The sequence below is a fragment of the Cervus canadensis genome, chromosome 32 (genome assembly GCF_019320065.1).
Source record: "Cervus canadensis isolate Bull #8, Minnesota chromosome 32, ASM1932006v1, whole genome shotgun sequence".
In the NCBI taxonomy this organism is placed as follows: domain Eukaryota; kingdom Metazoa; phylum Chordata; class Mammalia; order Artiodactyla; family Cervidae; genus Cervus; species Cervus canadensis.
Genome location: NC_057417.1, coordinates 32,082,057 through 32,095,729, shown reverse-complemented (window position 1 = coordinate 32,095,729; position 13,673 = coordinate 32,082,057). Strand labels below are relative to the sequence as shown.

At 40.8% G+C, this 13,673-nt stretch overlaps 1 protein-coding gene across 2 annotated transcripts in view; it reads right to left on the bottom strand.

Moving 5' to 3' along the window:
* The window catches only part of RNF216 (ring finger protein 216), a 113,587-nt gene extending 101,015 nt beyond the window's left edge, over positions 1 to 12,572 (bottom strand). The window contains exons 1-2 of one of the 2 annotated variants that reach the window (XM_043454861.1): positions 12,408 to 12,572; positions 4,069 to 4,190 (exon numbers count right to left, since the gene is read on the bottom strand). In XM_043454861.1, coding sequence (XP_043310796.1) covers positions 4,069 to 4,135 — 67 coding nt within the window. In that variant the 5' untranslated portion in view covers positions 4,136 to 4,190; positions 12,408 to 12,572. The remainder of the gene's footprint in view (positions 1 to 4,068; positions 4,191 to 12,407) is intronic. The other variant, XM_043454862.1, reaches the window with a different exon arrangement.
* Between the last annotated feature and the right edge of the window lie 1,101 nt (positions 12,573 to 13,673).

Here is a 13,673-nt window from a genome sequence, read left to right as displayed (position 1 = left end):
TAGTCAAGTACCTATTTAGCATCTACGACACTAAGCAATTTAAGCTTTCTAGTTTCCTTTTTAAATACAGCCAGAGTTCAACTAGCCATCTAGATGTAATAATTCTGTTCAAGGTCTCTAACTCCTTTTATTCGTTTGAAGATAGATCACATCTGATATGAATTACTGGATAACACAAACTGATAATTCCTTCATAAAGCGCTATTATTTTTCTCAAGGTTAATGCTTCATGTACTTTTATGGTATCCAATAATTTGAAAAGCAATATAAAACCAATTATCTCATTTCATCCCTGTAACAGGGCTGTGGTGATGCCAAAAACGGCAGTTTAAAACAGGTAAGTCTGTGGGATCTAAGGTCAGACTGCCTGGATTCCAACCTCAACTCTACCATATACTAGCTACATGATGCCATTATTTACTTCTTTAGGCATCCATTTCCTCATCATTGAAGAAACGTTAACAATAGTGCCTACTGTAAACAGCTGTATTAGCTTAGAAAAACCACAAAAAATGCCTATTTGTTATAGTACTTGACACACAGTAAAGTTGTCTGATTTCAAGTCCAATGCTACCTACACAGCAGACTGATACATCCGACAACTGACTGAACTGAGGGCCTGCAGAGGCGCACTGCAGAGGACTGGCAGAGTGAATCCAAGTGACCCGCACCATTGCTGTTTGAAACCCCACTTAAATGACAGTAAAGGAACTCGTAAAAAGTAAAAAAGTGTAAAAAGTGAAAAAGTAAAAAGTGTCCTTCTTTTTAGGACACAAAGAAGAAAAAAGGAAATGACAGCAAGAGATTTAAACAAAATTCTGGAAACAGCAGATTTTCAGAAGCAAGAAATCTAGAGGTGTGGAGAAGGCTCAAACCCACAGCCTGCAGAGGGGGCAGCTGACCAGAGGTGGCTTAATCCATGTTGCAGAATCATAGATTTCCTTGAAAAATATTCTCAATTATTGTATGCCTTTGTTCATTTCCAGTCTTTAAATGGTTATTTTAGACAATTCTAATTTTACTGTTAATTCTGGGGAGAGGACTTGACAAGTTTCTCCTTCAGCCATTCCAGAAGACCCACCCTGTGGAGGACCATTCTGAAGAGTCACCAGCACAGAGTCACTAGACACCAGGCCAAGAGAGAAAAGGCGTGTCCCTGAAACAGTCATAATGATAAGACTCTGGCTGCCTTCTGTTAACTGGCCCCTTGAACGCTGGCAGCCAGCCTTCGATTCTAAATGCAGGAAACTGTAGGTTCCTCTGAGGAAGAACTGGCCCAGGAAAAAAAGACAAACAACAAGCCTGGAGCACCCAGCAAAAAAGTTGGTTTTAAACCTATCACCTCACAGTGAATCCCAATGGTTGACAAGATACTCCCCAAAACACCACATATAAACATACTAGCTTTACAATACATACTTTAAAAACCTAAAGTATAACAGAACAAAGTTTATGATTCGTACAAAAGGCTCCTTACCTGTGTGACCATCACCAACACTGGTAAATACATTTCTAGCACATTAGGAGCCTAACTCCACAGATCAGTTTCTGAGTACATATACTTTCGTTTCTGGCTTCCATGCAAATAACATGTCTGAGATATATCCATGATGTTGATGTTGCATTCTGTAATTTCCTCTGTATGTAATCTACTACATGACTATGTATGAATAAGTTACTTATTTTTCTGTTGACATTCGACATTTGGGCTGGTTCCAGTCTTGGCTATTTTGGATAATACTGTTATGAATATTCTTGTATATCTATCTTGGTATATTCATTTCAGCTTGGTACATTCTAGAAGTGCTGAGGCACAGGGAAAGCATATGTTCAGTTTCAGTGGACAACGTCAAACAGCTTCCTAAATTGTTTGTGCCAGCTTATACTACCACCAGTAGTGTAGGAACTTGAAACTGGTTTTGTACCTCAAAATATGGTCAATTTTGGCAAACATATTAGGTGCGACATTCCTATGTCTATTATATCAAATTTGTTGATCATGTTCTTCCAATGTTCTATATTCATACAAATGTTTGTGTGTTTGCTCTCAGTTATTGAAAGAAACATGCTAAAATCTCCCAATTGGATTGTGGATTTGTCCAGTAATCCTTTCAGTTCTGTCAACTTTCTCTTTGTATATTTTGATATCATATTACTACACATACAGAGATTAGAATTGTTTTATCTTCCCAGACGCTTTTAACTTTTTTTTTTTTTTCGCTTTTAACTTTTTAAAAACTTATCTTTATTGACACTTCTGGCTGAATTGTGTATGTTATCTGATAATTTATAGACTTACTTAAAGGCTCGGTTTTGAGGGTTACTATTTGCATAATATATCTTCTATTCACTCTTGTACCTTTAATCTTTATTTCACCTTCATTTTTAAGCCTACCTTCACTAGGTATAGAATTTCCAGGTGAGTGATATTCAGCAATTAAAAAGAATTGAATTACTGATACATGCAATAATGTGAATGAATCAAAAAACTGCTGTGCTGAAGAATTCAGGTATGAAGAGTACATACTGTATGGTTCCGTTTATATGAAATTGTATAGTGACAGAAAGCAGGTCAGGAGTTGGGCGAGAACTGCCTGCAAAGGGGCATAAAGGAATCCTTCTGGATATGCTCTACATCATGACTGAGGTGGTGGTTATATGGGTATATTCATTTTTCAAAAGTTACTGAATTATATGTACAGTTAAAATGTGTGCACTTATTATATGTAAATTATGCCTCAATAAAGATGATTTAAAAACTTAAAAAACACTTCAATAGAAATTATTAATACAGCTAATAAAAACAACTCTATGTCTACACAAATCCTCACTATGTGTGCAAAATAAAGTTTGTTGAACAGAAAAATGTATCTCCGAAGTTAGTAGTTTTCCAGAATTAGTTTTTCTTAAAGAAACTTTGTTCAAGTATATTTACGATCCAATTTAGAAAAAAAACACACCCCACAACATTAATTTGATATGCATGTTTGGAAAATATGGAAATGATCATATATACAAACATAGCTAGGATTTAAAACTTCCTAAATAACAAATTATGGCTATAATCACTACCAACTTAGAATACACTATTAAAAATAGCTTTAAAAAATTGGTATTTCTTCTGTTTTTATAATTTGCATAGCTTAAGCAAATTTATTTTTTTCTATTTATCTGCTTAATAAAATCTGCTAAATTTTATTTATTTATTCTTTGGCCATGTCTCGTGACATATGGGGCCTTGGTTCCCCAAACCTGCACCCTCTGCAGCAGAAACACAGTCCTAGACCACTAGACCACCGGGGAGCTCCCTGCGCATGTTTAAGTGCTCTGAAGGCCATATGTATATAAAATTTATTTTTTGCTGGGAAAAACATCTTCATAAATACAAAGTACTATCAATAGCAAAACATAAAAAAGGTACAACCTCTTCTAAGGACTTCATACTTAAAATCTTCTCCTACTCATCAGCGTAACTTTTTTCCTTTTAGCCTAGGTGCAACTGTGAATTAGGATCTGATAGGAAATTTCACATGCATTTAGAAATCTTGAAGAAATGCAGGGTCCCTTCCCTTTATGACTCAATGAATTTCCCCATATTTTAAACACTGTAAAGTAAAGGAATACATGTCCAAAAATTCCCTGTAAGGCTAAACCAGAGTCTTCTAGCAAAAAAGAAGCTAGGCCTTGTATGAGGGGCCACAGAAACGCATTAGCAGCACCTTAAGTACGTTCAGAACATACAGGCCTAGAGGAACTGCACTCCTCTGCGATCACCATTCCTTCAAAAACTGAGAACTACCACTGTTCCCACCCTCCTATCTCTCTTTTTTTTTCCTCCTATCTCTTAAGATTCAATCTTCTTGTAATGGAAGACTCTTAAACTTCACTCATGCCAGCAGGTATCACCATTTAACACAAAATTCTAGTCTGATGAGTCCATTTACATCTGATGTTCTGAGGTCTGAAAATGAAACATTTCTGGATTCTACATGGTGCAAAACAGATTAATTTAAAATATGATATAACAAGACTAAGACAAAAGCAATGAGAGAAAACAGGCACCCTCACCTTGTCCCCGGTGGCAGTGGAAATTGTTCAAGTGAATCACCTCTTCATTGCTGTTTCCCTCTGCCATTTTCCAACGCAGACATACACCTATGTGCTTGCTAATATCTAAACATGGTGACCACCTATTCCAAAGGGTGTGAAAAAGAAAAAGAAAATTTTTAAGAATGAAGGAGTATCAAAACTCTTCCCACATATCTAGTCAAGGTAGTATTCTCAGCTTATAAAATGAAAACACCACTAAAAAGAAAAATTTTTTCAGTCTTTTGAATGAATAACTAAAGTTAACAAGAGGAAAAACTAAACTTTTAAAAAAATACCTGCAAAAGAACATACAAAAGATGAACAAAGGATCAAAGAATAAATGGGATATACATTTTTAAAAAGTGAAATTAAACCAAAAAAAATAAAAGGAAATAAAAGATTTTCTAAAAAGTAAAATTAAAAACTCAATTACTACAAGCTATTGAATGGGAGAAAAATATTTGCAAGTCATAACCCCTAATAAGATGCTAAAATCCAGAATATATAAAGAACTCGTACATCTCAATGGCAAAAATCACAAATAATCCAATATCCCAAATTGAGATACTCAAACAGCTAACAGGTATATTAAAAAGTGCTCAACATTACTATATACCAGTGAAAGGTAAATCAAAAACACCTCTGCCTGTTAGCATGATTATCATTCATTCAAAAAGACGAGAGGTAACAATGCTAGCAGGATATGGAAAAAAGGAAAACTCTCTACACTGTTGGTGGGATTATAATTGGAATAGACACTATGGAAAATAGTATGGAAGTTCCTCAAAATTTTAAAAATAGAACTAACACATGATCCAGCAATTCCATTTCTGGGTATATAACTGAAGGAAATGAAATCACTGTTTTGAAGATATCTGCACTTCCATGATCACTGCAGCACTATTTACAATAGTTAAGACATGAAAACGACCTAAGTGTCCAACGACAGATGAACGGGTAAAGAAAATGGAATAATACTCAGCTACAAAAAAGAAGGAAATCCTGCTATCTGTGACATGGATGAACTATTCTGTCTCTCCACAGAGACTGTAAAACATCACTGAGAAAACTTGAAGAGTAAATAAAGGAAGAGACATACCATATTCATGGGTTGGAAAGCTTGATTATGTAAAGATGTCAGTTCTCCCCAAATTGGTGTACAAGTTTAGTACAGCCTTACTTAGATTTTTTAAATGGATATACACTAGATGATTATAACATTTACAAGAAAAAGCAAAGATCCCAGAATAAGCAAAGCATTCATAAACAAAAAGACGGAGAATTTATACTATCAGATATTAAGTCTTGTTACAGTAATTAAGACAATGTGGTATTGGCAAAAGAAGACCAATGGAACAGAGTCCAGAAACAGATTTGTTCACATGTGGACATTTATGACAAAAGTAGCCCTGCAGAGCAATGTAAAAATATGATATTTAAACTGTATGACACTGTAGTGGAAAGCTATATTTTGAGAGGATAGGGAAAATCAAAGAACTAGACCTCATCTTTATGCCTTAGACAAAATAATTTTTATGTGAACTGTTGATTTAAATGGTAAGGTAAAATAACAAACTTTCTGGAAGATAACATAAAATACCTTCAAAAATCAGAGCTGGGAAAGATATCTTTTTTAAATAATAATTTATTTATTTTAACTGGAGGCTAATCACTTTACAATACTGTGGCAGTTTTCGCCATACGTTGACATGAACCAGCCATGGGTGTACATGTGGCCCCCCTCCTGAACCCCCCTCTTGCCTCCCTCCCCACGGAAAGACATCTTAAACAGGACAGAAAAGGTGCTGTCCACAAAAGCAAAGACTGAAATATTGTACATTAAAATTTTTAAAAAATTCTATTCACCAAAAAATAATTAAGAGTGGGGGTCCAGCGGCTAAGACTTTGAGATCCTTACGCAGGGGGTCCAGATTCAATCCTGCTCAGGGAACTCCAGCTTACATGCCACAACTAAAAGAGCCCACACACCACAGACCTGGTGCAGCCAAACAGATAAGCTCTTTTTCTTTTTTTTAAATGGCAAGGTTAGAGAGGGAAAAAGTCACTATCAGGGAAAAAAAAGAGTGTTCGCCTCTATGAAACAGTATTTGGGGGTCAAGAGGAGAGGATTATTTAAGTCTTTCTGTAGTTTGATTTCTGAACCATTTTCTTGCTTTACTCTGATGGACATCAGAAGAATGAAAATCAGATAAGAACCAAAGGGGGACAATTTTAACTGCTAAGGCACCTTTTTAGTTCCAAGATTCTATCTGTAACCTACCGACTCAAGGTTTTTCTTCCTAAGAAAATCTGTTTTGTCCTGCTGACAGAAACCACATGCTTCAAAAAAGGTAGGCCCTAGACCAGGTCTTCTCATTATATGATGTCTACAAAGAGACAATCAAATAATGTCAGCATTTTTCAACTTAAGATACTACTGTTTTATAGCAAGACTGTGTTTAAGTATTACAACAGAACTTCATGGTATCTATAACTGGACAAAGGTACCTCAATGTTTAAAAATTATAAATCCAAGCGTAAGCTTTGGTATCTCATCTGAAATAATAATGATGTTATTTCCAAATGGCACACTATAAAGGAAAGAGCTCTAGTGTCCACTTTCAACTGCTTCTATTCAAGTGCTTTTCTTTCCAATACAACTTTCAAAAAGTACTTTGAACACTTAACTCCAATAGCCAGATTTCCTATTTCTTCTTTTACCACAACTAGATTCCTTCAATTTTACACTGGAAATCAAAGGAAAACGTGATTTATATCTAATTTAGTTAGACTGTCAAGTTTGTAGTTAAGCAGATTACCAGTGCTGCTTTAAAAGCAAGATTCCTCATGAATGGCATGTACAGTGGCCCCAAGCAGCAGCAAGAAAAGAAGTCTGATAATGAAATTTCTACTCCTGAGTAGCTTCTCTGTAAAGGTCATTTAACTCCCTGACATTCAGTCCTCTCATCTGGGCTCAGATCAGATTGTCTAAGTATGAACCCAGGTTTCACCAACTAGTCAATCAGTGACTATGCATAAACTGCTTAATCTTTCAGGCCTAATATTTCTTTCTTCATGAAATGAGAATACAGCTGTTCTGAAATTGAGTTAAATATATATAAAGTGTTTAGTAGAGCACCTGGCACACAGTAAGGGCCACATTATGACTATTATTATTACTTGTGCAATGGAAACAGCAGATGTACAGCTTTTGTTAATAATAAGGGCTGATAATATAGCCCAACCAGGGTGGGGTTTGGAGGGGGTTATTCTCCTCTTCCAAGCTACTTTTCACTAGTACTATTAACTATTCACATAAAACTTTGACTTCCAAAAAAAAAAAAAAAAAAAACTTTTACTTCCTTCTTAAGGAAATTTCATTTTCCCTCTGGAAGTAACAAGAACCTATATATGTCTTTTCACTTATTGATCAGAGCCTTCCAAGAAAGACCAGTTCAATTATTTCTTGCCTTTAATTATAAAAATCATCATATACATTTATGATTATACTTTATAGTCAAATATACCAGTTAAAGCTTCCAAATTAGAACCAAAAATTAGCATGGATTCATCAGTTCATTACTTAGTGGAGAATTCTTTTTTTTTTTTTTTTTAAGAATCTTATGTGGTAATATTGAAAGAGTTTTAGAAAATTGGATGGTACTTCTATGTTCTCTTCCACCTCCCACAACTGTCCTAATGGATCTTTTTTTAAACCCTTCTCTTCCTTGTATGAATGAATCAACACATGATGAGAAAGAGTTCACATTTTGTTTTCTCCATATGCCCTTGACTCTGTCTTATTCATAAGTGTACTTTCAGTGTCTCACAGTTGTTGAATGAACGAGTAACTCTGAAAATATCTTCCTCTGCCAGAGACTGGAGCTGTTCATCACAGCCATATTTAAATAGTCAAGTAACGTGGCTTACGTGACAACAACCAGTTTCTCATTCTCTTCTTCAGTTACAAAATATTACACAATGCAGTGTAATAAAAAATTACATTATTAGAGAAAATCTGGAAAACAAAGCAAGTCAGGAAAAGATGGGATCATCCATGGTTCTCTCATACAATTTTATTATTGTCAAAACTGCATCTTTGCTTCCTTGTGACCAGAGTCCTTAGGTCTGTCTTAAACAAACTATTTCCTTCTTATTCCTCTGTTGACATCACTTCTCCACTTTTCCTTTCATATGCTCCTAATATAACACTGCATGGTCCTGGGGTTTTGTGGTGCTGCTGCTTTCCAGAATAATCTCCAAAATTATGCCCATCACTTTTGCAACATTGATTTTGGAATAATAAAGGAAAGGAGGGCAAAGGAGAGCCAGGCCAGGCTAGGAGAAGCTGACATGCCCAGGTTATACCAGCCCCCACAAAACCGCTTCCAAGCATATTTGTTAAAAATGTCTATAAATGATTACTGCTCTTCATTCAAATACTGGTTTCCCATCTTAATATTTAGATAGCCATTCTTTGTGATCCTGTACTAATATGTAATCAATATCAAATTAACACAAAAAAGTTGATAATGGTTATTTCTAAGCAGTAGGTTTATATTTTTGCTTCCTTAAATTTTGATTTTTCTACACTAAACTGGTATTATTTCCTTAACACTTAAAGAATCTGTGTTATGCATCATGGGGAATAACAAGGAAAATCCAACATGGATCTTGCCTCACAGAACTTCCACCAGTGAGAGAAAATATGCACACAATTGAGTATACTACAAAGTACAGTCTTTACTGCAACACAAAGCCTATCACAGTTAAGAGAGGGTAAGCAGGCAGGGAAGGCTTGGGGAGAAGCAGTATTCAAGCTAAACTCCATGCTCTGCCAGTTCCACGCTTAGTTTTAAGACAGCACTTCCATCAAGGGCTCTGGAAGCCCAGAGTGACCATGTAAGAAGTCTGACTACCTGGTTGGAGAGACCACATGGAAAGCTCTGACACTGCCAGGAGAGGGAAAGGCAGCGGGGCCATCTCCCAGCAGTCTCAGACAAGGCATCTGAATAAAGAAGTCATTCTGGAAGAATATCCTCCAGTCCCAGCCACTGTGGTTGACAGCATGTGAATAAAAAAAAAAAAAAAAAAAAAAAAGTCCCAGGTGAAATCTTCCCAACTTCCTGACCCACAAAACTGCCAACAAATAAAACTGTTGTATTAGGTCACTAAGCTCAGAAGTGGTTTGCTAACAGAAAAGTGAAGCAGAGCTCTAATTTTTATTTTCTAACCCAATGGGAAGCAGTGCGGAGAGTTGTGCTTTAGGAACGACTAAGCTGCAATGCGTAAGACAGACTGCAGAAGATACTTAGAGGTAGGAAAACCTAGTAAACAAGAGCCAGTGAAGTCGGAACTAAAGGTAAAAGGTAACAGTAAATAGAGGAAGGAAAAGATGTAAGATACTAATTATAAAGGTTAGATCCAATGGGATTTTTTTTTTTTTTTAAGGACACAGCACATGGCATGTGGGATTTTAGCTCCCCAACCAGGGACTGAACCTGCACCCCGTGCAATGGAAACTCAGAGTCTTAACCAGCAGACCACCAGTGGAGTGCAAGGATGGGACTTCCTATGTAACTGGTCATCAAGGCAAGAGGAAGCAAGGAGTCTAAGATGACCTCGATGTTGAGATCAGATGACTGAACTGGATGATGGTGATACTATAAACAAAGAACAATGAAGTTGATGAATTCAGAATAAGAAAATGCATGTTAATTTCAACATACATACAAAATGAAAGAACTAAGGTAAAATAGCATCCATAATTAGAGATGATATGCAAACAATTAGTCTGGAGTTCAAGTGGTTTCAAAGAGCTCTAAAAATTCTGTTATCAGTATCTTTTTACCACACGAAAGGTTTTAAACCAGAAATCATTCAAAATTTTCAGTGGGTAGGCTAACGAGCTTAACATACAACATTAAGATTTTTTTCTCCAATTGTCAACTGAAAATTGGCTGGGAAACTGGGATGGATAAGCAAGCATATCCTCAATCCACAAGTAAGAAGTCAATGTTTTCAATGATACCAGCTGAATCCTCTGTGAACTCATGACATCCTGCCCCTTCTATCCCAATACTGTCTACAAGTGATACCCTCCAATGAATTTTCATATAGGACAGAGTTTTGTTTTTGTAACCACAAATCTCTTCATGGCAGAACCAAAATCCTTACCATGGCCTATGAAACCCTGCCTCACATGACCTTGCTGACACAGCCAGCCCCACCTCATATTTCTTCCCCTATTCACCATTCTGCAGAAACCAGGCTCAGGTCCTAGAAAGTGCCATGAAACTTCAGGCTCTTCTCTCTGCCTCTCTTTGACCAAATTAACTCTATTTATTCTTCAGTTCCTCATCTTAAAATTTCACTTTTCAGAGAAAAGCCTTTCCAGACTATCCCCAATGTTTGTTGATATGTCTCTCACTCCTTCCAAGTACTACCACAATAAAATATTTAGTAAGCTACGCTTAACGTCTACCTCCTTTGCTAAAAAGAGTTCCAAGAAGGTAGGAAACTGAAATTTAAAGTGTCAGTTGCTCAGTCATATCTGACTCTTTGCGAACCCATGGACTGTAGCCCACCAGGCTCCTCTGTTAATGGGATTCTCCAGGCAAGAACGCTTGAGTGGGTTGCCCTTTTCTTCTCTGGGGGAAATCTTCCCGACCCAGGGATCGAAACCCAGTCTCTTGCATCGCAGGCAAATTGTTTACTGTCTGAGCCATCAGGGAAGCCCCAAGAAGGTAGGACTCTTGTGCAATTCATTTCCAAAGCCTCAGGACACAGCACACAGCCTGGCAAAAGTAAATACACCAGAACTTTTTGCATATTCACAGGTATAGCAGGATAATTAGGAGTATGACCTGGGTTCGAATCCCAGCTTAGACCCTTACAAGCTAAGTTATTTTTTCAGCACCTCATTTTCTCCCTCTTGAAAGTAAGGGACGACAAAAGCCATGTTATCAGGATTCAGAGTTAATATATGGAAAATCCTTAAAACAGTATCTAGCTAAAAAAACCATGACGTCTCTAAAGCTCTTACCACAGCCTAGAACACTGTAAATACTCATTAACATGAGCACAGGCTCTCTCATCCACCCTATTTCATAAACTTTCAGTCTTCCAGACTCATAGCTCAACTTCCTTTATCACACTTCTCCAAAGGGGCTGCAAGGCTTCTCTTTCTGTAGTTGCTGCCTGCCTTCAGGAGGAAACTATAAAGCCTCCATTTACGTTTACAGGGAGCGCCGAAAGTCTGGCCCCAGGCTCTCGAGCTATTTCCTTAAATCCAAACACTTCCTACTCCCAGCTACGATAAATGACTTTTACAAAAAAAAAAAAAAAACCTAACGGAGCAAGGCCGTTTCTCCGCGGTCTTCCTGTAGGCCAGCGTTCTGAACGCGGCCGTGCCCTCTGCCAGCAGCGCCAAGTCATCTCGTGGTATCAAAAACCCTAGGACGAGCCCCCTCCAGGCGCTCCTCACGACGCACCCCGACTAACCACAGCGCCCCACTCGCTGAGGTCGGCAACCTGCCCTGCGGACGTCGCGGAGACCCCGCAAGGCTCTCAGCGAGCTGGGTCACGAGACCGGAGTGGCCCAAAGTTTTCGACAATCGTCCCACGCGGCATTCGAGCCACAACCCACGCGGGAACAGCGGCTTCGTTCGCCGCCCAGCACTCCGGGCACATTTTGCGGGGGGGGGGGGGGGGGGGGGGGGGGGGGGGGCGGTGTGGAGGTTCGAGTTCCCTGCGCTGCCCGGGGTTCGGGAAGTCCTCACGAGGGTGGGCAGCAGCGAGCGGCCGCCTTCTCTAAGTAGCCCCTCCAGAGTTGAGCCGCGAGGGTCTGGGACCGCGGCCCGCAGCTCCACCGCCACCCCCACCTCGGGGCGTCGGGAGTTCAGTCACAGCGCTGCGCCCCCCGCGCGCTCCGGGCCGCGCTCGGCTTCACCGCCACCGCTTCCCAGGAGGTGCTGCCGAGGAAACTCGAGTCTTTCGGCGCTTTCGAGTCCTCGCGCGGCGTACCCACCGACCGGCCCGCGAAACTTCCCGAAGTAACGGGACCCGCGGCGGGTCCGCCAGCCGCCCGTGCCTTCGTCGCTCTTTCCTGGCCGCCGGCCCCGCCGCTCCGGCCGCTCGGCGCTGCCCGGAGCCGGCCCTGGGCTCGCTCGCGTCGGGGTAGCCGCCCGGCCCGGCCCGCGCCCCCCCGGGGCCCTTCACGGTCGAGCCCCCGCCCCCACCCCCGGCTTAATGGAGGCGCCCGGAGAAGACGCCACTAGCCCCACAGAGCCGGCCGAGGAGCCGCGGCCGATACTTACTCGCCACTCGACTCGCCGGCTCGCGAGGCAAGCTCGGGGGCTTCTGTCGCCGCGATTTCCAGTCAGCAGGAGCGGCCGCGACAACCTGGTCGCCGCCGCCGCCGAGGCCGCCGCTGCGCTCCTTCCGGCCTTGCCGAGGCGTCACCGCGCGCCTGCGCACAGCGCCCCCTCCCGACTAATGACAGGAAGAACCATAGAGGCACGCAGGGGGCTAGGGAGGAGGGGTCTGGGGAGTAAGACCATAGAGAGGGACTCCTGTCCTCCGTCCCGGCTCGCCATGGGCCGAGTCTTGACTTCGCCACTAGGCGGGAGGACGGAAGGAGCCCCGCGAGGTGTCACTGTCACTCTGGGGTTTTCAGTTCCAGGGCGTGAAGCGGGTAACCGTGGAAATCTCCTGGATCTGCATTTATTTGCACCCATTGCCTTTGGCAAATCATTCACGGAACGTATTTTCAGAGGGCTTCCTGTGTGCCAGGCACTGTTCTAGGAATTGGAGCAAAAGCAGTACAGAAGGTCCTTGTTCTCATGAAACGTGTATTTTAGTGGGCAAGTCAATAACTGGTGAACTAATGAACCAATTAAACTACTGGCTCAGTCAGGAAGTGTTCGGAAACACGCACACACACACCGATGAAAAATAAAAGCAGAGAAAAGAATAGGGTAATGGGATAATTGTTGTTTAGTCACTAAGCTGTATCCGACTCTTGTGACCTCAAGGCCTGTAGCCCACCAGGCTCCTCTGTCTATGGGATTTCCCAGGCAAGCATAGTGGAGTGGGTTGCCATTTCCTTCTCCAGGGGATCTTCTCCACCCAGGGATCGAACCCACGCTTTCTGCATTGGCAGGCGGATTCTTTCCAGCTGAGCCACCAGGGAAGCCGCGGTGGAGATAATGTTGTGGTCTAAATAAAGTGAGGGAGTGAGCCATGGCGACCACCTGCAGGAAGAGCTCCAAGCAGAGAGTATAGAAAGAGCAAAGCCCTAAGATTGTGAACACGCCTGGTGTGTTAGAAAAACAGGGTGATGCCACGTGTCTGCAAGGCAGTGAGTTGGCGTGGTAGGGAATGGGCTAGGCAAGCGGGTTAGGAGCCAAATAGTAGACGGTCTTAAAATGAATTTGGATTTTATTCTCAGTGTGATGGAAAGCTGCTGGGGAATTGGGGACAGGTGTGAGTTGATTTGCTTGTTTTCCGAGAGCACTCTGGTGGCTATTTGGACATAGATTATAGAAAGATAAGAGCAGAATCAGGAAAACCAGTTAGGAAGC